This window comes from Borostomias antarcticus (assembly GCF_949987555.1).
Source record: "Borostomias antarcticus genome assembly, chromosome: 11".
In the NCBI taxonomy this organism is placed as follows: domain Eukaryota; kingdom Metazoa; phylum Chordata; class Actinopteri; order Stomiiformes; family Stomiidae; genus Borostomias; species Borostomias antarcticus.
The window spans coordinates 11,160,859-11,188,760 of NC_140244.1; the positions used below are offsets into that span (position 1 = coordinate 11,160,859).

Sequence of the window (27,902 nt, forward strand, 5' to 3'; positions counted from 1 at the left end):
CATTTCACATGAGATGATACTGAGACTGTTAAGATTACACCCTGCATTTCCCATCTCAGACAAGCACATTTATCATTTGTCCAATGCATTTACGGGTGCCAAACTGAATTACATTGTAGCTCAATGAGAACCTGCAGAAAAACTCCAGCTAGCTCAATACTGGAACAATCAGTACAATTATGGTCTCTATTTCAGATTCATGGACAGACCACAAATAGGGCTTTATTAAATAAAACTCGCACTTCCTCGTCGCAAATTCGGATATGTTTCTCAGCCCCCAGTTGCCGGCTGACGTCAATATCATATCATCAACATATCATTCGCTATAGCTCGAATGCACACAGGTCGGAGGTAGGTATTTTGCCACTTGCGACTTGCCATCTCCGACCACAAACGAATGCACCTGCATATGAGTGGTCCCACGAAGGTACCACACCACAGCGCGAGACTTTTACTGCGACGTTCTAAACTTAAACCGTTATGGAAGTCACACTGCCCCGAATTGTCGCTAGTTTGACAGTTTTTCTGAGATCAACCAGCTATCTCGAATGGTTCAGTAATATATCATCAAATTAATTTTAAGCGATACAAGGTAAGCACTTGGTCAAGGAAAACAGATACATATTCCCCAAAGGTGGCGTGTAGTTCTTAATATATTTTCAAGGCTGTCTTTGTTCACCCATCAGATTTTTCAGGATGATGCTGGGGCTAACGCTAGCACCGCTAACACTAGCTCGAATTACTACTAGCTACAGTAGCCCTCTAGCTAGTTAGCTAGCTACTTATTATTAGCCTGCTAGTGCTAGCAGCTGTGATGCTGAGCCTGAGGCGATGAAGCGATAGTCAAGCCCACAGCTAGGCTGCGACTCCCCATGTAACTTAGGCCGCACTGGATGCCTTTTCACATTGATTTGAATTGTGATGATGATGATGAATATGAGAATGTTTATTAAAAAATAAGAAATAATAAAATGCATCCAATATTTCAGACTAGTTATTAATATCTCAGTTTGCTAATCATTATAGGTGGTGCCAGGTGCATGGCAGCTCAGCTGTTAGACCAGAACACTACACATCACCAGACATTCACACCTGTCAACCATCAACCTGTACCATGAATCATCACATATAAACACATGTTAGTCTCAAGACCATTGGATTCCCACAGCCCTATAAAATAATGTACTTTAAAAGAATGTCACAGAGAGAGGCCAACTTGTCACTTTTGGCAAATTTCAATGAACGTTCGCCTAATTTTACAGGTGTCTCACTCATGGCCTCTAAAAGGAGACGGACTACGTCCCCCTGCAGTAGTGTTAGTGGGGGGGACTTTGACGATGTCCAGCCTTCATCCTTGGTGACTTCAGTGGGTCGAAAGAGGAGAAGAACATCCAACATTCCTACGGTGGATCCTGTAAGTTCCCTCATGTGTAATTTACTGATTTGCATCCTCACATAATATGTTGTGTGGTATCCTGATCTACTAGGGGGGTTTCCCTACAGATTGCCGTGTGCCATGAGCTGTACAACACGGTCAGGGACTACAAAGATGACCAGGGAAGGATGTTGTGTGAGCTGTTCATACGAGCGCCCAAAAGAAGGTAAAGAATAAAAAATTAAAAAAACGTATATTGTATTTCCTTCCTTAAATGAAAAAAACATGCTTTTTTAAAACTGCAATTATTATTGTAAGTTGCTTTGGATAAAAGCATCTGCTAAATGACTAATGTAATCAAACTAAAACTTACCAATGTCTGTCGTCAGGAACCAACCGGATTACTACCATGTGGTGTCGCAGCCCATCGACATGATGAAGATCCAACAGAAGCTGAAGATGGAAGAATATGACGACGTGGAGCAGCTCACAGCTGACTTCCAGCTCCTCTTCAGCAATGCAAAGGCATATTACAAGGTAAACATAGAAACTATCCAGGTTTAAAGATCTTCTGGTTAGAGTGTACGCCCTGAGATTGGGAGGATGGGGGTTAGATCCTCGGCCGAGTCATACCAAAGACTTTAAAAAATGGCACCTGCTTGGCACTCAGCATCAAGGGTTGGATGGTAAGTCCCTGTGACATACTAGCGCCATGTCCAGGGGGTATACTTATACATCAAGCTGCCTCATGGTAAGGAATCAGGAGATAGACTCCTGCCCTATGGGCCACTAGGCTCCAGAATCATTGGTTCTCAAGGCTGCTTACTTGGACTAAAACAAAGTGGATGCTGTGTTCCCTACCTGCAGCTGGAGTCTCCTGAGTACCGAGCGGCCTGTCAGCTGTGGGACCTCTACCTGCGCACCAAGAACGAGTTTGTCCAGCGAGGAGATTATGATGAAGATGATGAGGATGGTGACGAGGGCAACGATCACCCGGGAGGTTCCAATGAGGATGAGGTGACCACTGTGCCTGTGATAGAGGATGATGTGACCACTGTGCCTGTGATACACACGATAGGACTTTTCAAAAAACTACTGTATAATATGGCGCTCTCCCTTCTAACGTCACTAAATCATTTCAGACGTGCATACTGTAGTTGCATACCTACACACTGGTACACTACATATGCCACTGCACATAGTACATAGGTTTGCACTGCACACACATATCACAATGGCACACGTGTTGTATAGGCTATATAAAAACTTGCACACACATTAACACTGTACACATACTGTATATACACTCATCGCACTCCATTTTGTATATTATATTTTGTATTCGTATTTTGCACTGCTCATTTGCACTGACCTGTCTTCACTCTCCCGTCTTGTCCCTGCACCCTGTCTAATGTCTCCATCAGTGTTATGCACCGAAAACCAAAGCAAATTCCTAACAAAACTTATTGTGATTCTGTAGAAACAGCACAAAACAGCAAAGGAATCCCTTCTGTCTATTCAGCCTGTTGATTAGATGCTCTGTATATGACTGTTCAGTGTAGCGTATGTGTTTGATGTTCAGAATGCGCCCACGTGCCTGAGAGAGGTCCTGGAGCAGCTCCTTGATGCGGTGGTGACCTACACGGAGCCCACGGGACGTCTAATCAGTGAGCTGTTCCAGAAACTGCCCTCCAAAGTGGTACGGTCCATCCCTTTTCCATTTTACACACTGTATGTTTGCAGTTAACATGTTAGAGTTACTTCTAGGTTTTAATGTGTCTCATTTCTTCTCAGCAATACCCAGACTATTACGCCATCATAAAGGATCCAATAGACCTGAAAATCATTGCCCACAGGATTCAGGTATGCTGCTGCATGAAGGGACCAGTATCAACAGAGTATACTGATGAGGAGCCTGACATGGTCAAACTGATGTCATGAAAGCTGACAGGGTGTTTAACTAATTACAGAACTAATCCCTTGTTCCTCAGATGGGCCATTACAGAAGTGTCAGCGCCATGGCAAAAGACATAGATCTCTTGACGAAAAATGCCAAAACCTACAATGAGCCTGGGTCACAGGTTTTCAAGGTAAGCCGTGAGACAGCATTTATGATGGCAGCAGCATCTGACTGAATGGTTGCTGGTTCAAGACTGAGCCAGGCCACTTCACAGTCATTGCCTACCGTTGTGCCCTTGAGCAAGGCACTTAACCCGAACACTAGCTTAAAACATTGTTTTTAGATAAAAGTGTCTGCTAGATTGTAAATAGTAATAATATAGTGAAAGTCATTAGTAATATTTAATTCTGCATGGATGTAGTTAAAGTAATACATTGCAATATTTGGACCTTTACAAACATGTCTCGTGCTAATTCTCCAATTAGATTTACTAAAAGTAAGCTGAATCGTCCAAACAGTCTACTCAGAAAGATAATACATTGACATTTATTACCTTTTAAAACTCGCGCCCCCGGGACGCAGCATTCAGTCGAAGTGCGCATGCGCAACGTTGTGCTTAAACAACACAGTAGTAGCTAACTATTCCGGCATCTATGGATATCATGCGTTTTTTAGCTCAACGATATAATGGCGGGGGTGAGAAAACCGAAGCGGATAATATCACGGAGGAAGCCAGAAAAAGAAAAAGACAATCTGATAACGTTACGACAGTACAACAGTGCACTTACTCGCAGAACCTGTAGGGTCGCAGTTCCGAGAAAACCGGAGAAAGCTCTATGTATTGCTTTAATATGATGTAGCTAATATACCCTTTTTAAATTCAGGATGCCAACAATATCAAGAAGATGTTTACGCAGAGGAGGACAGAGATGGAGCACGCTGAACCTATCAAATCCAGCATTCGCATCAGGTACCCTTTATCAGGAGCATTAACATACAGGACATAGAAAACACAGGTAAAGCATCATGCTTTTTTTTGTAATCACTCTAAAGTGTGCTTGTGTGTGGGCATGTGTGTGTCTGTGTATGTGCGTGTGTTTGTGTGTGTGTGTGTGTGTGTCAGAAACAGACGATCTGCCCAGGGGGATCGCCTGTCTGCTATAACCATGGCTCTCCAGTACGAAAGTGATGAGGATGGCATTCTCTCTGGTAGGTCTCTTTGCTCATTCTTGGTCAATCTGTTTTTACATAGAAAACTAGCCAAAGTTTTCTACAGGTGCTGTTCTTCGTAAAGTACCTTGTAAACCAGACTGCACTCGGGTCAGGTGCCAACTAGCGCCTTAGTGACCGCCCACTTTTGTTTTTGCTTCGCTTCACGAAGTGAATTTCGCTACATTCACTTCACTGAGGTTTCAGAAAATTCTTAAATAAAGAGTTGTAAACCTGGAACCAAGCTGGACCGTATGGGTGTGAAATCCACTGAATGTGTTTGTCGAGTGCATGCTTCTGAGGACAAAACTGCAGTCAAAAACCGACTTTTCCAAAATGTGCGCAAGAAATAATGAAATTGAGAGTGAAATCATGCAATGTAGAGAGGTAGTTGTAGCTGTTCGGGTGGTCGTCGGAAATACTGTATTAATAACTCCTATACACATAACTAAAAAGAAATACTGTATTAATAACTCCTATACACATAACTAAAAAGAAATACTGTATTAATAACTCCTATACACATAATGAAAAAGAAATACTGTATTAATAACTCCTATACACATAATGAAAAAGAAATACTGTATTAATAACTCCTATACACATCATGAAAAAGAAATACTGTATTAATAACTCCTATACACATCATGAAAAAGAAATACTGTATTAATAACTCCTATACACATAATGAAAAAGAAATACTGTATTAATAACTCCTATACACATCATGAAAAAGAAATACTGTATTAATAACTCCTATACACATCATGAAAAAGAAATACTGTATTAATAACTCCTATACACATAATGAAAAAAAAACAGAATTCGTGGATCCGCCCTGTAATTCAGATCTGCTCCAAAATCTAATCAGGTCCAGCCACCTTGGGCGAAATATACAGTATGTACCAAGTATTAACGTAACCAAGTATTAACGGGTCATTTGTTTTCGAGCTATGGTGCAAAAACAACATGCCCATCCAGCCACTTATTCACCCACATACTGTACATACATACGGACACACACACACAGACAGCAGTGAATACTCTACCGCCTCGCGGGCAGTACAAGTAAATAGGGATGATAACAGTAATAGTGTTTCTTTATTCATAATAAATTAATGGTATGTTTGTCTGTCAGAACTGACTCCTGTCTGTCTGTCTGTCTGTCTGTCTGTCTGTCTGTCTGTCTGTCTGTCCCCTGTCTGTCTGTCTGTCAGAACTGACTCTTGTCTGTCTGTCGGTCTATCTGTCAGAACTGACTCCTGTCTGTCTGTCTGTCTGTCTGTCTGTCTGTCTGTCTGTCTGTCTGTCTGTCTGTCTGTCTGTCTGTCAGAACTGACTGTTGTCTGTCTGTCTGTCAGAACTGACTCCTGTCTGATTGTTGTCTCTCTGTCTGTCTCTCTCCGTCCGCCGGTGGCGTCTCTCAGGGTCTGTCCACTACGATGAGGGCGAGTCAGAGGCGGAGAGCCAACACTCCAGCATGGACATGACTAACCCCATCTTCCAGCTGTTTGAGGCCGTGCGGGGGGCCAGGAACAGCCAGGGCCAGCTCATATCCGAGCCCTTCCTCCAGCTGCCCTCCAGGAAGGATTACCCCGACTACTACCAGCAGATCAGCCATCCTATCTGCCTGCTCCATATCAGGTATGGACAGAGACAGGTCAGGTATGATTGCAGACTATTGTTTTTGTAACAAAACAAAGTGATTTCTCTATTTTACTTAAGGTGATTGTGATCTTTGGTATCTGGTATGAAGAAGAAAGATTGTTTTAGAGGTGGCCTTTTGGTCTGTTAGGTCACAGAGTTGAAGTGTCGTTACCGTCACACTACGGTAGAGTAACCGCCTCCACCCCCTCCTGTCCCTTCACTCCCCACAGGAACAAGATGAAGAGCATCGAGTACGAGAGCGTGGAGCACCTGGATGCCGACCTCACGCTGATGTTTGAGAACGCCAAACGCTACAACGTCCCTCACTCCTCCATCTACAAGCGTGCGCTCAAACTGCAGCACATCCAGCAGGTCAGTCAGCTACCGTCTGTTTCAATCAATGCCAAGCTCAGGTTTATGTGAGCAGGGGGAGAAAGCTGATCGATATTGGTGTGTGTGTGTGTGTGTGTGTGTCGGCTTACCTCCTCCTAGCTGAAGAGAAAGGAGCTGTTAAGGAGAGATGATGATGATGGTGACAGCATGCTCTCCTCCTGTATGTCTGACACTGGCAGCACTAAGAGGAAGAGGTACTGTACCGGCACTCTCTCAACGTTTCAGCAACGTCTGTGTGAGTGAAAAACATGGCTTCTGTGAATCAACCTCACATTTTACCCCATGTCACTGGCAGCCACAAGAAGAACAACAAAAAGAACCGCATGAAGACCCTGTACGCGTCGGTGATCGAGGCCCGGGAGATGGGCACCGGCAGGAGGCTGTGTGACCTCTTCATGGTCAAGCCCTCCAAGAAGGACTACCCAAACTACTACAAGATCATCCTGGAGCCCATGGACCTGAGGACCATCGACCACAACATCCGCTCAGACAAGTACCTGACCGAGGACGCCATGGTGGAGGACATGAGGCTCATGTTCCGCAACGCGCGCCACTACAATGAGGAGGGCTCGCAGGTGAGCAGCCAATCAGGTCAGAGGAACAATTATGTGGGCAGTGGATGATACTTGATTGGTTGCCGAGCAGAGAGCCAGTGATTTTATTTTCCTTTGAGTGATTGAGATACGTTTATTCATTTAGCTGATGGTAATGTAATTGTGTGCCGTTCTGGTTGTCTGACAGGTGTACAACGACGCGGACATCCTGGAGAAGATCATGAAGGACAAGCGCAGAGATCTGGGGCCACTGCCGGATGACGACGACGTTGTCTCACCTAAGCTCAAAATAAGTACGCTGCTGTTTGCTTGGTCTCGCAATTCCAGACTTTCGAGATCTCTGCCTCCGAAAGTCTGGACATTCGATATCTCCGTCGAAAACCTTCGCTAGAACAGTGCCGAAAACCGACGCTACCAATCAGAACCACTCCAATAGGGTGAAAGACCCGCCATACCAGAAATTATGTCCTCCAAACAAACTGGAGAGGAGAATCAAAACATTCACTGCCCCATCAGGAAGGGCCGCCCCGCCCTAAAGTCGTTGGATTGGTTCTGCAAAAAAGGCTTTTTCAATCTCTCAAATTATTTCCACCCACTTTAAGTGAAGAAATCTGGACGAATGTCTTCAGTTCACTTGAGCGCAGCGTTTAGAGACCAACTTGTGCGTCTACAGTTTGCTTGAGTTTATCTGATGCAGTAATGTACATAGCCTAGCATAGATACTATTGATTCAAAGTAATCTCAAACCATTTTTTCTCATAGGACTTTTGTAGGGGGGAGGTAAGCCCCAAAACTACTCATCTCACTCCCAGTCAGAAAATGTCTGCTAGCCGCAATGCTAATTTTCCACTCATTTTCCACTCCATTGACTTATGCTAAAAATGTTAGCGATCTAAAAGTCCGCCATTTTTTGCTTTTTGGGGCTTACAGGAAGGGCGGGGGGTCCCGTTGGCAATGATAGGGGAAACACTGCAAACACAAATGCATTATTCTATAACGTCTTGCAGGGAAGAGCAGCCTGACCTTGAAGAAGTCCAAGTACCTGACCCCCCTGCAGCAGAAGCTGAATGAGCTCTACGAGGCCGTGAAGAACTTCACCGACAAGCGCGGCCGCCGCCTCAGCACCATCTTTCTGCGGCTGCCGTCGCGCGCCGAGCTGCCCGACTACTACGTGGCCATAAAGAAGCCCGTGGACATGGAGAAGGTCAAGAGCCACATGCTGGCCAACAAGTACCAGGACGTGGACGCGCTGGTGGAGGACCTGGTCCTGATGTTCAACAACGCCTGCACCTACAACGAGCCTGAGTCACTGATCTACCGCGACGCCCTGGTGCTGCACCGCGTGCTGCTGGAGACGCGGCGCGACCTGGAGGGCGGCGAGGACGCCCACGTGCCCGACGTGGCCCGCCTCATTCAGGAGCTTGTCCGCAGCCTCTTCGTCTCCGTGCTCGGCCACCAGGACGACGAGGGCCGCTGCTACAGCGACTCGCTGGCTGAGATCCCCGCCCTGGACCCCGCCGGCCCCGACAAGCCCGCGCTCAACTTTGAGATCATCAGGGCCAACGTGGACCGGGCGCGCTACAAGAGACTGGATGTCTTCCAGGATCACATGTTCGAGGTTCTGGAGAAGGCCAGACGCATGCACAGGTTGGTGTAGCGCAGTCAGATGCCACGTTGTGTCTGATTTGATCTATTGATTTTATTTGAAAGAAGGTTAAAATTAGGGGTGGGTCCAATTTATCGATTCATCATTCATGACGGTCAAAGTCGATTTTGGTCAAATTAAAACATTTAAAACAAATTAAATTAATTAACAAATTAAAACACGTCCTTTAATAAAAAAAAAAAACTTGAACTGAACTAATGTCGTCCGTTCTCTAGCACTAAATTGATTGGAATAAATTACAGCGTCAAAATCAATGGCTGTGGTCTTTACTTTTTACAATTCAAATAAACACTTCTTTTAAAACGTTGGAATCAAATCTTTCGATGGTTGGTGAAAAAACGATTAATTGTTCATACCACCCACTGATTAATCGACTATGAAAATGTGAGTTGTGCACATTCGTAGTTAAAAAACATAAAGAGCTGTTCCCCAATTGGGCAACAATACATCCATTAAAATCATTCTGACAAGGATTAAAAACACAATAAAGTATAGCGACTTATTTCCATTGAGGTCCTCTTCTGGCAAGCAAGATGTGCAACGCGTACAAAGTTGGGCACAAAACAGCAAAGACATTTGTGCAGGAACCCTGATTGATTTAGTTCTTGGTTGAATACCAACCATGCTATGATAGACCTCATGCATAGACCGACATTAAAACCGTTTAAGTGTCATATGGATATCGGTGAGATAAGATGACCTTAAAGGGACACACCAACTTTTGGGGCAGTTACAGTAGCTTATTTGCAATCGTCCCCAGAGTTAGATAAGAAGATACATACCCTTCTCTTCTCTGTGAATGCAGTAGGAAGCATTGAGACCTGTTAGAGCCGTTAGCCTAGCTAAGCTCAATCACTGGAAGTGGATTCGAAACATTAGCCTAGGCTAACGGCTCTAACGGGTCACAATGCTTCCTACTGCACGCACAGAAAAAAGAATGGTTGTATCTTCTTACTGTATCTAACTCTGGGGAATATGGCCAATTTCCCCCAAAGTTAGCGTGTTCCTTGAATGTCGTCTGTCGTACGCTACAGGACAGACTCTGAGATCTTTGAAGACGCCGTGGAGCTGCAGCAGTTCTTCATCCGCATCCGGGACGAGCTGTGCAAGAATGGCGAGATCCTGCTGTCCCCTGCCCTCAGCTACACCCAGAAGCACCTGCACGGAGACGTGGAGAAGGAGAAGAAGGAGAAGCTGCCCAAGGAGATAGAGGAGGACAAGGTGAAGAGGGAGGAGGAGACAAAAGGTACCGGATCTGAGGAACACAAGGGTTGGGCTGCTACAGTATCTGTTCATAACTGATAGGCAACCCTATAGAAAGGCTAATGAGAAATTCATCATAGTTGTAAAAACCCTATAATGAATAAGAAAATAAACGTGGTCAATCACTTAGCGTTGATGATGATCGAGTCTTGATGGATGAGTCTTGATGAATGAGTCTTGATGGATGAGTCTCGATGGATGAATCTGAACCCCCACAGAGGCTGAGAAGAGTGAGGACTCTGCTGGGGGTGCGTGGCCGTCAGGCCTGCAGCGCACCTACAGCCAGGACTGCAGCTTCAAGGACAGCATGTACCACGTGGCAGACTACGTCTATGTGGAGCCCGCCGAGCCCAACCTGCAGCCGCACATCGTCTGCATAGAGCGCCTGTGGCAGGATGACGCAGGTTAGCTCCAACCTGGCTAGCATAACTACTATCAGCCTTAAAGGACAATGCTCGTTTTTGACAACCTGGACCTTATTTACGACATATTATAAGACGTTTGACTCACCGAGATCACTTTGGTGTAGTTCGGAGGCATGTAGAAGAAATGTAAAATCCAGCGCGAGCCAGTATATCCATGTAATGGCGGTGGTGGGGGCACCGAGAATGCAGTTTCTAAAAATCTATTTTCTATGTAAGCACAACTAGCGATTCATAAAGACAGATTGATGAAAACAACCGTTTTGCGGCAGAAAATAGATTTTTAGAAACTGCATTCTCGGGGCCCCCACCACCGCCATTACATGGATATACTGGCTCGCGCTGGATTTTACATTTCTTCTACATGCCTCCGAACTACACCAAAGTGATCTCGGTGAGTCAAACGTCTTATAATATGTCGTAAATAAGGTCCAGGTTGTCAAAAACGAGCATTGTCCTTTAACCAGCTGGATATTATACTATTAAATGCTGTGTTGGCTAGCTCTAGAACTCTATGAGCCTCAGCTAGCTTGCTATGATGCTATCCATACATGCTACATACAGTTTGTAACTCTATGCGCCTCATGTGACTACTGTACCTATGATGCTGTTGCTAGCCTGGCTCAAGAGCTGTTTGTGCTTTAGCCAAATTGTTATGATGCATTGACGATAATAAATAATTAATGTTGTTGACCATACTGTGTGGTCTTTTGTTTCACAGGTGAGAAATGGTTGTACGGTTGCTGGTTCTACAGGCCAAATGAAACGTTCCATCTTGCTACACGCAAGTTCCTGGAGAAGGAGGTCTTCAAGAGTGACTACTTCAACAAAGTTCCCGTCAACAAGATTCTGGGCAAATGTGTGGTGATGTTTGTGAAGGTGATGATCATAGGTCATTTGCCCTAGGCCTCTTTGAAAGATGCTCTCTCCCCTGGTTGAACCGTGGCCTAATGCTAAATGTTTTGGTGGACTTTCAGGAGTACTTCAAACTCCATCCGGAGGGCTTCAGGGCAGAAGATGTGTACGTGTGCGAGTCCCGCTACTCGGCCAAGGCCAAGGCTTTCAAGAAGATCAAGATGTGGACGATGCCCTTGAGCTCCGTCAGGTTTGTCCCTCGCGACGTGCCGTTGCCTGTCGTCCGAGTGGCCTCAATGTTTGCTCCAAAGCACGAGGACGAGAAGCCTCCAGAGACGTCAGTGGAAGGCAAAACTGCAGACACTATAGTGGACAAGGTAAGCACCCCTTGGAGTTCCTTTGAGGTGACTAGATTAGGGGTGGTGAAAAAATCGATTCATATAAGAATCACAATTCTGTTCTCGACTCGATACATTTATCTTCAGATTTTATCCTGTTTTCAAATAATGTTGTGCTTGGGATGTATTTCAGTGTTTACCATTACGGGACCCCCTGTATTCAATGGGTTACTGTATATAATGGGTTACTGCAGTCAAATAGTGGAAATGTTATTGAAAATTCTATAAAAATCAAATCAGTGATAATCTGTTCTTGTCTCCAAGAATCGCAATCGAATCGTGAGATCACTACCGATTCCCACCCCTATAGCTAGATACTGATGAATTTAACTAAATCGTTGCACTTAAAGCAATACATTGCGATATTTGGACCTTTACAAACATGTCTGATGCTAATTCTCCAATTAGATTTACTAAAAGTAAGCTGAATCGTCCAAACAGTCTACTCAGAAAGATAATACATTGACAATTAATCCCTTTTAAAACTCACGCCCCCGGGACACAGCATTCAGTCGAAGTGCGCATGCGCAACGTTGTGCTTTAACAACACAGTAGTAGCTAACTATTCCGGCGTCTTTGGATATCATGCGTTTTTTAGCTCAATGATATCATGGCGGAGGTGAGAAAACCGAAGCGAAACATCACGGAGGAAGCCAGAAAAAGAAAAAGACAATCCGATAGTTACAACAGTACACCAGTGCACTTACTCGCAGAGCCTGTGGGGGCGCAGTTCCGAGAAAACCAGAGAAAACGCTATGTATTGCTTTAAGGTGCAGCCTGTGTTTAACTGTTTGTGTGTGTGCCTGAAGGACAGGGAGGATGTGCCGATGGAAATGACCAACGGGGAGCCGGGCTGCCAGTACTATGAGCAGCTATGTTACAATGACTCCTGGCTGAAAGTGGGCGACTGTGTCTACATTCGCTCACATGGACTTGTGCGCCACCGAGTGGGCAGGTAGTGTCACTACACGCGTGCCTCTATTATAATGTGTGCAATTGCAGACTGGTGCGTGGACCTCAACAGTTGTTGCTGTTGGACAGGATTGAGAAGATGTGGGTGAAAGATGGGGCAGCCTACTTCTTCGGGCCCATCTTCATCCACCCAGAGGAGACGGAACACGAGCCCACAAAGATGTTTTATAAGAAGGAAGTGTTCCTGAGCAGCTTGGAAGAGGCGTGCCCCATGACCTGTATCATAGGTATTTCATTGGCTGTGGCATGGTGTATCTTCTCTGTTTTTTGATCCAAAGACAATCCCCATGCTCTGTCTGTCAACCCACCTTCCAGGGAAGTGTGCTGTGTCCTCCTTCAAGGAGTACCTGTCCTGCCGTCCGACGGAAGTGCCTGAGGAGGACGTGCTTCTATGCGAGAGCCGCTATATTGAGAGTGAGAAGCAAATGAAGAAATTCAAGGGCCTCAAGCGCTTCTCACTGTCGGGGAAGGTGGTGGAGGATGAGATTTACTACTTCAGGTGAGAGGAAGTGGAACACTCCACCCTTCACATTACTGAGCCAGGTGATTCAGGTCAAAGGTCATCACCAAGGGAAGTCTGAAAACCAACGCTAAACAGTACAGCTGGTTTGAGTGACTGTGGGTCCATGCACACTTCCTTTAGTTTAAACGCCACTTTGGTTACTCAGAAAAGAGAATGATTGAGTCTAGGGATGCAATCAATTAATGGAAAATCGATTAATCGATCGTTAAGGATTTACTCAATAATGGGATTTTACTCGATATAGGATTGTGTACCGTAAATCCTCCAATAGTGGCCGGGGCCTTTATTTACTGAGCTGCAGAGAGCCCCAGGCCTTTATTGGAGGTAGGCCTATATTAGAGGCAGGCCTTTATTTCTTAAAATTAAACTCTCATGGACATAATCCCTTAATTTCAGAACTTTTATTGCAAAATCGTTGCACAAACCAAAAAATATGCCCTGTGTCATCCAACAAAACAAATCAAAGAGGCCTACCGGTATGTAAACAGAAAGTGAAAGTTTAGTGGAAGTGGTTAAGTTAACGCACACTCTGAGGCGACAACGCCACAAAAACTGTAAATGTATATAACCAGACAACGTTTGGTGATAACAATTTAGCTTTCTTTGTAGCTCAAAGTGTCCTCTAAACAATTCCGGTTTTCAAATCTAGCGGCAATGGGTCGGTTTTAAACTGGGTTGCTAATTTGGACAATAGCGCTGCAATTTGGAATCCTGGAGGGGGGCTGCGTTAACTCCCATTCCACCATCTCCTATGGACAGTAACGTTGGTACAGTGATATGGAATTCTAATACAATGACGAGGCATCGCAATATTTTCAGGACGACACTTCACAGAATGCATAGTGATGATTTGTGGTCGTTTTTATATAACTAAATGTGCACATAACAAGCAGAAACTAGGGCTGCGAGCAGCATTGAGCGCAGCATTGAGGCTGTGCTATTTCGGTGTCCAGTACTGAGAAAAACTTCCGGTCACCAGTAGGTGGCGCTCTAAGCGTGACTCAATACCGATGCATAGATGTGTTCAGGGCGGTACCTTGATGAAGCGTGAGAAATGTTGAGTAAATCAGACAATGTATGTAGGAGTTATGATGACTTCCTGCTTGACCTGTAGGCAGCGCTATAACTATGACTCAATACTAACCACAGATGTGTTCAGGACGCGACCTTCATCAACCCTGACCAATTTGGAGTAAATCGGATAATGTATGTAGGAGTTATGAGGACTTCCTGTTTCACCAATAGGTGGCGCTATAAATATGACGCAATACTGACACAGATGTGTTCAGGACAGAACCTTCATGAAGCGTGAGATATATCGTACAAATTGGATAATGTATGGAGGAGTTATGAGGACTTCGTGTTTTATGGCGAAATGTCAAACTTTGGCGGGGCGCCACGGCAAGGGTGTTTGGTGAAAACTCAATTTTTTTGTTAACTTTTGATCACAAAGGTCTTATATGAAGTTGATCGGATGAAATCTGTAGGAGGAGTTCGTTAAAGTACGAGGCATGGAAATGGTAAAAACAAGGACAAAATGGCACATTAAGAGCAAAATGGCTGACTTCCTGTTGGATGTTGGGTAAAGGTCCAAGAGACATTTTAGTGTGTCTCGATGAACTACATATGCCCACCGAATTTCGTTCGCCTACATCAAACTGAAAGGTGGGGCTCGCCATTTTAAATTTTCCACGGGGCGCTCTTGAGACGTTTTGCCACGCCCATTTCCGTCACCCATGAATTATCAAATTTTTCACCGGGACTGACGTATCTGCAAAGTTTCATCCATTTTCATCGATGTTTAGGCCGCCAAAAAGGCATTTGTTTGGGGAGAAGAAGGAGAAGGTATAATAATAATAATAATCCTTACAATTTCAATAGGGCCTCGCACCCCAGTGCTCGGGCCCTAATAATCCTTACAATTTCAATAGGGCCTTGCACCGCCAGTGCTCGGGCCCTAAGTATGAAGGTAGATTCTCTATGATATATAATTGTAGGAGAGGCGGTTACTTTTCCGTTGCAGTTGAAAATGTCGCTAGCAGAAGCCCAGAAATAAGTCTTGTCACTGTGTTTGGACGTTAGGACCACCACTCCCGAGTGTGGGCGTTAAAACCACCTTATACTTCTAGCTCCAAGCTAACTTTCTTCCGCCCACCACCAGCTAACCGTGCTCTTTTCTTGTCAGCTCAGCGCAGTTCATCCTTCTGCTTTCTCGATGCAGACGCTCAGCCAGAACCAGGAGCTGAAGCTGCTGCCGTGCGTAATGTCTCAGCCATGGCTCTTCTTTTGGGCGAGCAGTACGCAGCTGCTCCTGCTATTGGCAACATGGACATGGAGGTTGAGAACTTTGTATGCGACATGCCTCCACAACTGGATACAAATCCGGAAGACTGGTGGAACGTTAACGCCATGAGATTCCCCAGATTGGCACAGTTAGCATCAGTGCCATCGGAGAGGGTATTTTCTAACGCTGGACTGCTTGTTACCAAGCTCCGCTCCCGACCATGGATGTTTTAATAGAACTCACACCCGAACACGTCGACATGCTGATCTTCCTTAACAAGAACAAGTAGGCCGCTAAATGTCAGATACAGATTTCGTTAGAATAACAGAATAATTAGTTCTGTTACAATTTTTACTTATCCAAGTTCATTTTGGAGGAATGTCAAGTTAATCTTTTATTTTCATTTTAATAACCTAATTCCTAATGTTGAGAAAGGAATAAAACTGATTGAGGAATGTTGATGAGAAAATAATAAAACGGATTGAGGAACAAAAACGATTTTTATTATTAGTATTATTATTATTATAAATTTTTTATTAAATTAATCGATTAACTGATCGTTAACATTACCAATTATAGATAAAGAAAAATGCCTAAAATTGACATCCCTAATTGAGTCATCGCCCAAAACATGCTGCTTTTGCCAATTGAACACAATGGCGGGGCGTAAACTGTTGCAGCACCCACGTGTACTCTCCCTCCCCACCTGTGAACAGGAAGCTGATCGTGCCCCAGAAGGAGCCGTCCCCTCTGCTGGACAGGAAAATCGAGGAGCTGGAGGCCAAGTTCGCCGACATGACGGACGAGGAGCTGGAGGACCTGGGGGAGGATGATGGGGAGCAGGGGGACACCTCCCTGCCCCACCCCCAGACCCCCATGTCCAGCGACATGGACATCATGCCCTACACACCTCCGCAGGTGAGCGCTCCAGAGTCAATACACCTGATGAATGGGAGGTGCTGAATGTGGCTAGCCTGTTGAAGTCTGTGGGGAATTAAAGGAGTAGTTGGTTATTTACAATCATATGCAACGGTCCATATAACATTTTTGACAGACTTGGCACTCTTGAGATATTAATGCTCATTGTTCATGTCACAGCTAAGAACACAATGGTTCTCTATGGGCTTACATTATATATGCTCAGAGAGAACGATGGTTACGTATTGTAACCCTAGTTCTATGAGCGGAGCGGAGCCCCACAGCCAGCTACAATTGACTGAAGAAAAAAACCCATACACCTGTCCAACCACCGGACCTGTGTCCAACCAGGTCCTGTGCACCACTGTATAAGCAGGCTTCACCTGCACATCTGCTCCTAACCGAATCTTTCAGCGAGCATACTGCGCGTTCAGCTAAGTCTGCCCCCTGTGGGGCTCCGCTCCACTCATAGAACTAGGCTTACAATACATAACCATCGTTCTATTTCGTGGAGCTCCGCCCCACAGGGCTAGCTCCTATTGGCATAAGCGGAGCTACATGACCGCACCATACACTCTTGCTGGACCCAGTAACAAAACTGGCCAGCCAGGACACAAGCCAGTGCTCCAAGGTGAGCCAAAAGTTGGCCCAACCCAAGCACTGGCCCCTTCCCACCACACTTGGTTTATCACAGCCAAGGGCAAGGAGAGGTACGTGAAGGGAGAGAGGGACCGGAAGCGGTTACACCATAACATAGGGCTGCACGATTATGACAAAAAATAATAATTGCGATTATTTGCTTCAAAATGGTAATTGCGATTAATAATTGAGATTCATATTTAATATATAATATTAATTTATAATAACCAAAATGCTCCCAAATCACGGACGTTGATCCCTTTCTTGCTACTAACTCACTGATTTTTTCACTACTCACGGCTGCGGGTACTCTTGTGACACTGGTCTTGACCTACAGTACTGCTATCTGTCTTCTCAGTGAAATTGCTGTGCACAGTGCACTCAGTGGGAACGCATGTGATTGGTCAGACAGCATAAGCGCCTGTGATTTGTCCGTGTAGTGCTAGCACACTCAATTCAAAGAAAAAATATTAATCACATTAATTGCGACCTTTTGCGCTTAGTTAATCGCGGAGGTCATAATCACGATTTCGATTAATTCACGATTAATTGTGCAGGCCTACCGTAACATAGCTCATCCTAGCCTCTCCCAGGGACAGGAGCGGACCGTCACTCACCAGACGGTTCCGCCCTGGAACATCATGTCTAATGCTAGCTCCTGCTGGCAGCTGTGCCCAGCACAGACAACGCCACAGAGACAGATGGCATGGATAAAAGATAACGGACAAAAGGAGATGGTGACGACCAAGTCGCCGCCGCGATTATGTCTTCTACAGATATACCATTGAACAGGGCAAGAGTGTGCATAAACAGCCCCAGACAGAGGGCGACCCGCAGTCATAAGACTTGGAGATGCCCTCACAAATCCACTGGGAGAGGAGAGACGCTGTTTAGACAACGGTGAACCCACCTTCCCCGGGCCATGACAAACCAACAACTGGGGGGTAGTTCGGACCGCAGCTGTGCGCTGAACATAACAAGCCAGCGCACGCACAGGACACAAGTGTAAATGAGCCTCTTCCTCGCTAGCATGAGGCAGAGGATATAACGCTCTCGGCTCCAAATCCTGTGCACTGAATGTACCCCGGACCACCTTCCGAACGAAAGATGGATCAGTGCGCAAAACAGCTTTGCTCCCATCCCCCGTGATGAGAGAAACTGTCAGTGCTCACAAATCACTGACCCGCTTGCCTGATGTCAATGCAAGGAGCAGCGCGGTCTTGATAGAGAGCCACCTGAGGGAGACCTGCTCCATTGTTTCAAACAGCGCCTCACATAGTGCGTTCAGAACCAAGAGCAAATCCCAAGGTGACACTGTAGCTTTACGCACTGGGCGAAGACGGCGCACGCTAGTCAGAAAAGGATTAATCAGGGGTTGCCCCTGCGGAAATAGTGCATTCATACACTTTGATATGCTGCTAAACCGTCTCCATGATCCATCAGGTGGATCGGCCACCCCAAAACCGGAAGCACGCAAATCGAGCCCTCCGCCTGGGACAGCGCATTCCGCCACTGAGGGATGAACAACGGTTCCACAGACGTCATGGCCATCACCTTCGCATAGCATCTCACCCAGTGTCGGTCTGGCATTATCAGTATCACTGATAGACCCTCTGATCTTACCCTGGTTAACAATGGTAGGATTAGCCCCACTGGCGGGAAGGCATACAGCAGCGTCTTCGGTCAGGGGGGCATACAGCAGCGTCTTCGGCCAGGGGGCTTGCGTGAACGGGTCCACCTCAGCGGAGGCTGGTCCTGCTGATTCAGGGACAACCAGAGGGGACACTTCGCTTTCTCTCTCGAAGCAAAGAGATCCACCTCCGCCCTGCCGAACCGAGCCACAATCCGAGGATGAAGGTGTTGTGATTAATTTCTGATCAAGTATCTATATCCTGATCATCATATTATAATCATGTCACTGAATGGTTAAAATGTACTCTGGACAAAAAAGTGCTGATGTGGCAAGAGGGAAATGCTGGGAAAACAGTAGGAAAGCCAGGTGCACATCTTCATGTGTACAGAAATGTTCAAACATTAACACACACTGCATACCAGCTTTCAGATGATACCCTTAAACACATCAATTGACTGCCAAAGTGTCAAGGTCTCTCTTGTACGCCAGTTACAATGGGACCCGTGGGACTAGTTAGCCCAGGCAAAAAGTACATACTGGCATTTTCACGCTTATTAAAAAATACTGGAAAAATCCGGTTGAACCATGGTGTCCGAGGTATTAGAATCGAGCCAACTTAGGGGTGTGTTTTAAAAATAATGGATAGCCATAAAACGTATATAAGGAGCTGTGTAAGACATCAGAAGTGTGTCTTCTTAAGATCTCACCCGTTTGTTGCTATATTCTGCAGAATTAAGCAATAAAGCCTGTTGTATCGGACTCTGCGTGTTTCCAGTGCCTCTTTGTTTGGACTTATTTTGACTGCTGATCAAGAACTTCGACTATTCATCATCCAAAGATTAGTATAAAGACCCAACATAGGCTCCACTCGCCCGGATGAGGCCCGCCTTGAGACATCAAGTCCGCCCCGACATTCAGAGACTGGAGATTGACATGAGTCCATCGCCACAGCTTCACCGCCAATCGGTGAATTGCCGGTGACCGAACTCCCCCTTACTGGTTGATGTAAGACTGACTGTGGTCCGGTTGTCCGACCGTACCAGCACATCGCGCCCCCTTACCAGGTGGGCGAAGTGGCGCAACACCAGTGGAGAAGGTCCTGGGGCCAGCGCATATTCAAACGGGAGTCTGGTATATTCGTATGCCACTCCCTGGAAGACAAAACTCAAATACATCCGATGTGGGGGAATTATCGCCACGTGGAAGTAAGCATCTTTCAGGTCTATGCTGGTGCAAAAATTACCGAAAAGGAATGCTTCCAGCATTTGCCGCACCGTAAGCATGGTAATCTTCAATTTTTCCACCGCCTTGTTGAAAAGGTGGAGGTACAAAATTGGTTTCAGGCCTCCCGTCTTCTTTGGCACTAGGAAGTAGCGGGAATAATATCCCTCGTTCCTCGGCTCCAACCGGACTACAGTCACCGCTCCCTTCAATAAAAGCTCCGCAATCAGACAGCTGACAGAGCTGCGGCTTGATTGGGACGCGGTATCACCGTCTCCACAACGCCCGTGAAAGGCGGAGGGTGGCAGCGAAACTGAATGGAAGGAAACTGAATCGAGGAGGCACTTCTCCTGCCAGACTGTTAAGAAGTTCGAGAGAGGCTGTGCAGGAGATCGTGGCATCAGATTGAGGAACCTGCCGTAATTCAACTTGGCCCTGACCGCCACCGGACAGCGGAGAAACTCTGGTGTCCTGGTCCAAGGCGGGCCGTCCTCGAAAGGGACCCATAGGAAGTTCCATGTTCCGATTCAGAATGAGGGTGAATGGCATTCCCGCTTAGAAGCACTTCATTCATAGAATGAGGAAGTGAGTTAACAGTGTCCGCATTACAGCCAACCCGTCGGCGATTTGCCCATTCAGACAAAGCGGCGGAGTCTCTTAATACAGGAAATCTTGTCACCACATTTGCATATCCAGCCTTTATCTGCTCAGCGCTTGACGCTGCTAGTGAAGGCAGAAAGCAATGAGACCCAGACAGTTCACAACCGCTATGCTCAACGGCAGCGCGCGAGCTAGCCGGCGCATGTGTGTGATAAGAGGTTTTCTCATGACTCTCTTCTGCTGACTATAGTCCTGTCTATCTTGATCTTGTTCGTAAGCTATTCCCAGCTCTGGGACACATATGGTCAAGAATCCTAGGAATAGAGAGCAGACCAGATGCAAACGGTAAAGGCCAACTAAGGCACTAATGCACACAATGGATAAGGGCGTAAGACTGAACTATGTATAGAATCACCCACACCATGACTATAAAGCTAGCACAAACTCAATGCTATTTTGTCTGATCACACTGAGTACACTGTACTGTCTGTGATTGACCCGAGATCTTGTATGCTGTTGTACGCAATAAATCTGATTGAGTCTGATCTATGATTCTGTTCCGGCGTAGTCCTTCTCCTCGGCCATTGAATCTTCAATGCCAAATCTCCATCATTTATCAGCGTGCTGTGAGTAACCAAGCGTGAGCTAATTGACTCATGCACATCGTGAGACAGAGAATGAATGCCGCCGTACACAACAGACCTACTGTTTGATGAAGGCTGAGCATTAGTGACAAAAACACCTTTCTCACACTGTCTGTCCCCGTTGACAAGCGGGAATGTTTTAGCTGCCGTAGAAGCAGAAAAGCATGTCACCTCCCGAGGACCCAACAACCCCAAAAGAATATTCAGTGCTCATCTGGCGTCTGTCACGTCTGCTGGGACAGCAGGGGAAGAACCGGCTCACACTGCGGCTCGAACCGGACACATCAACGTTTTCAGACGAGACCGAAGCTCTGAGCGGCCCGGTCATGTTCACAAAACGCTATGGCTGCGTGTGAGCTAGCCGAAGCATGCGTGCTATGAGAGACAGCGAATGCGATGCTTTCATTCTTGACAATTCTGGGAAACTTGCCATCCCATTCACATATCTAGCTGAGACTGCGACTCCCGCCTTCCTCCAGCGATGCATGAGAACCAGACAGAGTATGATCAAAGACATTAGTCGGCTCATGCATTTTATGAGAGTGCGAACACCACTATACACAACAGTTCTACTGTTAATGAGGACTGAGCATCAGTGTTAGACAAGACATCGTAGCTGGTTGTTTGGGCTTGTTACGAGACTTGTAACAGCAGCACCAAACAAACCAGATTCGCTTAGCGGAGGGTCGAGGAGGACATTCTTGTTCTCTTCATGCAGACCGGTTAGCAACAACCTAGAGGCAGCCCTATCACAGCCACAACCTCTGGGAGGGGAACGACGAGATGATGTGCAGCTTCTTCCAGTAGCCTCGGGGGATCGCGGTCAAAAGACCCGGGCCCGGGTTCACTGGATGACGAGCTACTAGCATCCTGGGCTTCTGAGGGTGAGTCGTCGTCAGCCTCAGAAAACTCCTTCTCTTGCCTCAACATCAGACAGAGGGAGGAACAGCATCGGTGCAGGCTACTGATGCAGACCACAGACATCTTCAACCCCGTCTGAGTCGCGCTCCACGGGTAGGGTACATCTTCGTTCCCCAGCGGCGGCGGCAGGCAGTCGAAGAACTGCGCCCGGTGAAGCCTCTCCAGAGGCTCATGTTGAACACAGGCCTGGCTGTCAAGAGACAGCACCAGCCACGCCCTGGCGTGCTGCGGCCCCATGCAGCGGAGCAGAGTGGATATCCCACGTGGTTATAGAGAGTGCCGCAACTGCAGAATCTTTCCAGCAGACTGGGTAGTGCTGGCTGGGGATCCCCAAAGGACGCCACCGGCTCCACCAGTGAGTCGCTGCAAAGTCATCTTCTTTCGTCTTATCACTTGCAGTCTTCTAATGAGCTGAAAGTTTCAAGAAGCAGATGTGCAGGTGAAGCCCGCTTATACAGTGGTGCACCGAACCTGGTTGGGCACAGGTGCGTGTATGTTTTTTTTTCTTGAGTCAATTGTAGCTGGCTAGGTTTCACAAGCCAATAGGAGCTAGCCCTGTGGGGCGGAGCTCCACGAAATAGAACCCTCAGCTAACTATATAATGGTTCTCTATGAGCTTTATATGCTAGGTACATATATGATCATAAATAACCTTATAACAGACCATAGGATGCTAAATACCAAACTACTCCTTTAAGTGTTTTGCGTCTTAGTAGACTACCTAATGTATTGCAGTTATCCCCCTCAAAATCCTACACTGCCATATGAAGAAACCTTGAGAGCGATGCCTAGACTGTTTGTGTAGAGCTCATCAATTGTGGGTCCGTTGTTGTGACAGTCATTCTGTGGTTATAGTCCACCCCCAAGTCCATGAAGGGCTTGTCCAAGAAGGAGGGCTCCAAGAGGAAGATAAACATGAGCGGCTACATCCTATTCAGCAGCGAGATGCGGGCGGTGATCAAGGCCCGGCACCCTGACTTCTCCTTTGGGGAGCTTAGCCGCCTGGTGGGGACGGAGTGGAGGAACCTGGAGGCCACCAAGAAGGCGGAGTACGAGGGTGAGCAGCTGAAAAGGATTTTGAGTGAACCATCCCTTTAAGAATGCACAGTGTACTGTACAGGAACTGGTACTGACAATCTCAGGCTTCATATAATACTGTATATATCCATCTTTATACAACGGAGAGTTTGGATACTTGATTCTGATTGGCGAGCAGCCGTTGTAAAATACTCTGTAACCCACGGCTGCGACCACATAACAATTAGTATTAATGCGCTGTCAATCTCATTGACGAGGCCATTGATAAGATCTAGCGGTAGGCTACTATGCTTTGCATAGCAACCACTCGCAGCAACCTCGCCTTTTTATTAATTACACCCGTGTTTACCTACTGTAGGTATCCTATTATAAAAACGCACTCATCAGTCCGACTCCAAAACTTCCACACCCCTACCAACAAAAAGGAGTGCTCTAGAGAACTGTTTTAATAACTGCATCATAGCTGGAAATGTTCAAATAAACGTGAACCACCCGAATTATGCCTATATAGGCTTATGTGAACAAAGCCTAGCTATCGCGTCAGGCCTAACAACGCCCCGTAGCTGTTGTAAAATCCTGTGTAACCCACTGCCTCTTGTGGTCAATTGCTTAAATCTATCTATCTACAGATGTGGGAACATAAGAATGTAACTTGACCGGCGGTATTCTAACAGGCGCTTTACGTCATTCCGCACCACCGCTCGCCTGCCCATAGGGGCGCAGTAATACCATTCATTGACCCATTGCTGTAGCTCATCTCGCACATTAGATGAGCCTACCGTTCTCAAACTCCTTGTTCTCTGTCTGGTTGTAATTTAATTATTACGAACAAAGCCTATCTATTTATAGTTTCTATCTCTGTAACTGTCGCCGGGTCTATATCTGTTAACTGTCGGGACAAGTAGAAGTTAAATACATTAGGCTAACTGAGTGTTCTCATATGGAACATGGCATCAGGACGAGTAAGATGGCTAACGGAGCTGACCAGAGATGTGTTTGAAATGGTTCTGTTTCTCGGGCAGGAACGGAGACGAACTCGCATTAGCAGCAAAGCAGCTAGAGGAATGATCTTAACATTAGCTAACTGCTTTAGCTACTGCTACCGTCTTCTTCACTTCTCCTTCGGTAAAACATGACACCGTTGTGTTGTGGTATTGTGGAGGGCTTAGGCAGAAGCAGGAAGAGAAACCACTTTTGCCCCATATAAGTAAAATAATGGTCTCATAAGCATTTTCGATTGTAAAATTGTGTTCACTTGTTTTAGTTTGCAAACATATGCAATTTTCATAGCATTCCCAGCTTTGTATGTAGTTTTAATGTGAAAGATACATCTTGAATGCAGTCAAGACAAATTATATTGTGTATGTTTTTTTCATTTATAATTTAACAATAGGGGGTGCAACAGAACACAATTTTAGGGAAAGTCATTGACAGGCGGACTTCAATGTTTTATTAAAATATAGTTATGTGCAAATGAAAACCCACAATCGTCCTATGGACCTTACCCCGATTTTGGAAATCAGATAAAGGCGTTCACAAGACCATTTCAATAATCGCATTATTACAATTATCGGTTGATGTCTCACTGTCAAACCTGCCGCTATGCACAAGATAGTTAATGTCCGGATATGATTGGCAATGAGTGATCTTTACTCATGGCGACTATTTCAATTTTGTATGGATCCACACCTCCGATCAAGCTTATTTTGTCTTTGTATCGTGCTGAAGCCATATAGCCTACTGCGCTCAGACTTGGCTACATTAGCTGGTGCCCTGTATTCAAATTTACTTCCGGGGTTTACGAGTAGCCTACCAGTTGAATGCGTTCCAGAAACAAAACGCAAAACCCTCACGTTCACCACATCTTTACTAACAAATATATTTACAATACTGTTATTTTGCGCATTTGACTTAACAGACACCACGTCTTGACCCGACGTCAGTTGCCGAGATAGATAGGCTACTGTAGGCCTAGATATATTATAGGTGTTCGTAATAATTAAATTACATCGAGATGGAGAAAACATGTGTTTGAGAACAAGGTAATAATAACAATTAAACGTTATTTGTATAGCCCCTTTCATACAGATAAATTCAGCTCAAAGTGCTTTACAACAGAGCATTTAAATTAAAGAATGTGAAATTTAATGATGCTTCATTCGTAGACTATAGGAGAAAAACACTGAGCCCAGCCTGCTAAATCTACTCAAAGACGCCACCTGGCGGTGGTGCATCACTAAAACGAAATAACACCCGTCTGAAATCCCACGAGATTTCCAACGGGATTTCCCTGCCAAATACCGCGACGTGAAATGCTGCAGCAAGTTACATTTCTAACTTCCCACATCTGTATCTATCTATCTATCTATCTATCTATCTATCTATCTTTCTTTCTTTCTTTCTTTCTTTCTTTTTCCATTGGAGAGTAATAAAAAAAAAGAAGCAAAATCCCAAAAGGAAGCGTTCAGTCGTTAAGCGTGTGACGGTATCTGTATATGTGTGTGCGTGCGTGCGTGTGTGTATATGTGCGCTTGCATGTGTGTGTGCGTGTGTGTGTTCCAGAGCGCGCAGCCAAAGTGGCGGAGCAGCAGGAGCGAGAGCGTGCGGCCCAGCAGCTGGCGTCCCCCAGAGCAGGTACCCCAGTAGGGGCGCTGATGGGCGTGGTGCCCCCCCCAACCACCATGGGGATGCTTAGCCCGAGCATGACGCCTGCGTCAGGTAACCCCTCGCAGAGGAGGACGCTGGAACAAGAGGCCCAACTGCTAGAACAACCTTTGACCTTTTTGATTTGCTGGTCATGGTTCCCCCGGCATCGAGCTGTTGTCAGTCCTTCCTGCATGTCATGTCATTCCTCTTCTATGCTCCCGCACTGCTTTTCTAATCACTTTGACTGTCGTCTCACCAGCTACCGAAGTAGTGATTTGTGAACATGTGCCCTATCACAAATTAGAAGTACGTTGTTGTATGTCTTTGTGTTTCACTCTGGAATCAAGATGATGTAGTCTACATGTTGTATCTGTGCTTGTGGCGTTCAGACGGTAGACTTGATGTTAATCCGTTCTGTCTTAACTAGTGCATGACTCTCCCTTTAACTGTAGCCGCATGTCTCAACTGATGCATGTACCTGTTGTGTCACTGCCCTCCACCTCCTCTCTGGATAAGGCATGCCGGGTGCGTACAGCGCCCCCCCTATGATGCCCCCGCAGTGCCTGGTTTGTATGATGGGCATGCCGCCGCATCACATGGGGGTACCCGTCTTACCCCGCCATCTGCTGCCCCCCTGCGTGCCCGGGTGCCCTGGCATGCCATACCCCCTGGGTAAGCCCACCGTCACCCCCCAGGCTGCCACGCCTGTCCACCCCCCCGCAGTTGCTTCCTTTCTGCCACTCTTAACTTGCTGGAGGGGCTACCTGTACCATAGGCTGAAAGGTCCCTCGCACACTTAGGTCAAGCTCAGTTTTACATGATATCTTCACTTCACTGATCTATCGTGTCAATGGGAATGAAATGTGTCTGCTAAGCAAAACTAAATAGAACTACTTAGTGTTCTGACAAGCATGACATCGGTGTGTAAAGGGGTAGGTTCTCTCAGCTCTCTCTGCAGTCAACACACACAATTGACCCTCATCTAAATCTGAATTCACTGATTGGTCCAGGTGCAGTATGTTTATTATTACACTATCCAATGAGATGGGTGTCTGCCCATGGTGGAGCTAGGAACACCTCAGTTTGACTGGCTATGGTAAATGTTCCTCCCACAGGGGTCAATGGTGGTGCTCCGGGAACAGGCAATCCTTATGGAGGCCAGGTAATCTCCCTTACATATAGCGAACACTACTGACTAAAGATACTAATTGTGTTACATATTACAAATACATGGGTAAAGATTAGAGACGTGCTGAGACTACTTGTTATTGTATGAATGATACACGTGACAGTGAGTTTTGAGTATCGCTGAACACCGAGCGTCCTTCCTCTCCAGATTGGTATGGTTGGCGGAGGGCAGCAGGCCCCGCCCCCCTACCCTGGGCAGGGGCAGATCGGCCAGCCTGCTGTCCAGCAGCCCTCCACACCCATGTTTGTGTCCCCGCCCCCCAAGCCCCAGCGCCTGCTTCACTCAGAGGCCTACCTGAAATACATCGAGGGGCTCAAAGCAGAGTCCTCCACCATCAGCAAGTGGGACCAGACCCTCTCCGGTGAGGCCTTGTCAATTAAAGTTATTACCTCGCATGCCGTAATACATAAGTTACCTCACACATCGTAGAACATAACAGTTACCTCACACACTGTAGAACATAAGTTACCTCATATACCGTAGAACATTAGCAGTTCATTCACTTACCTCAGACACCGTAGAACATCTAGCAGTTCAATGAATATGTGCATCATTTCAAAAATCAAAGTATCATTTTCCCCCAGTGTGAATTAAATTTCAGAGGTGGAGACTTGCAGTAGTGTGCATTTGTGTATGAATGTATTTGTGTGTGTGTGTGTGTTGTGTGTGTATGTATGTGTTTGAGTAGCTCGGAAAAAAGATGTCCGCCTGACCAAAGAGCAGGAGAGCAGGCTGCCGTCCCATTGGCTGAAGAGCAAGGGCGCTCACAACACTATGGCGGATGCACTGTGGCGACTCCGTGACCTGATGCTGCGTGACACTTTGAATGTTCGCCAGACCTACAACCTGTAGCTAGATATTCTGCACCTGAGCCTCCACCTTTACACTGTCAGACAGGAAAGGGTCAAAGCTCGCTAAAAAAAAGTGTTATTGAATGTTGTTCTCATGTTGACATGAAAAAGACCGTTTTTGTTTGAAGCTTGCTTACTCTG

The 27,902-nt window shown here is 46.1% G+C and overlaps 1 protein-coding gene across 3 annotated transcripts; it reads left to right on the top strand.

Moving 5' to 3' along the window:
* Positions 1 to 1,273: 1,273 nt before the first annotated feature.
* LOC311314820 (protein polybromo-1-like) lies at positions 1,274 to 27,781 on the top strand (the record flags this gene model as incomplete). 3 transcript variants are annotated; one of them, XM_084445324.1, is made up of 29 exons in its annotated part: positions 1,274 to 1,414; positions 1,504 to 1,601; positions 1,765 to 1,912; positions 2,243 to 2,392; positions 2,958 to 3,074; positions 3,170 to 3,238; positions 3,367 to 3,465; positions 4,160 to 4,245; positions 4,399 to 4,484; positions 5,912 to 6,128; positions 6,362 to 6,503; positions 6,624 to 6,718; positions 6,820 to 7,099; positions 7,266 to 7,371; positions 8,086 to 8,725; positions 9,779 to 9,990; positions 10,226 to 10,411; positions 11,151 to 11,308; positions 11,407 to 11,661; positions 12,492 to 12,637; positions 12,724 to 12,881; positions 12,970 to 13,153; positions 16,178 to 16,379; positions 22,893 to 23,094; positions 25,638 to 25,793; positions 26,238 to 26,393; positions 26,837 to 26,883; positions 27,058 to 27,271; positions 27,599 to 27,781. In XM_084445324.1, 29 exons carry the CDS (start codon positions 1,274 to 1,276, stop codon positions 27,760 to 27,762), a joined length of 4,914 nt encoding a protein of 1,637 aa, XP_084301450.1. In that variant the 3' UTR covers positions 27,763 to 27,781. The 3 variants fall into 3 exon arrangements, with proteins under 3 accessions (XP_084301450.1, XP_084301451.1, XP_084301452.1); XM_084445325.1 differs by lacking the exon at positions 26,238 to 26,393; XM_084445326.1 differs by lacking the exons at positions 26,238 to 26,393; positions 26,837 to 26,883 and having other exon boundaries at positions 25,638 to 25,738.
* Positions 27,782 to 27,902: the final 121 nt, after the last annotated feature.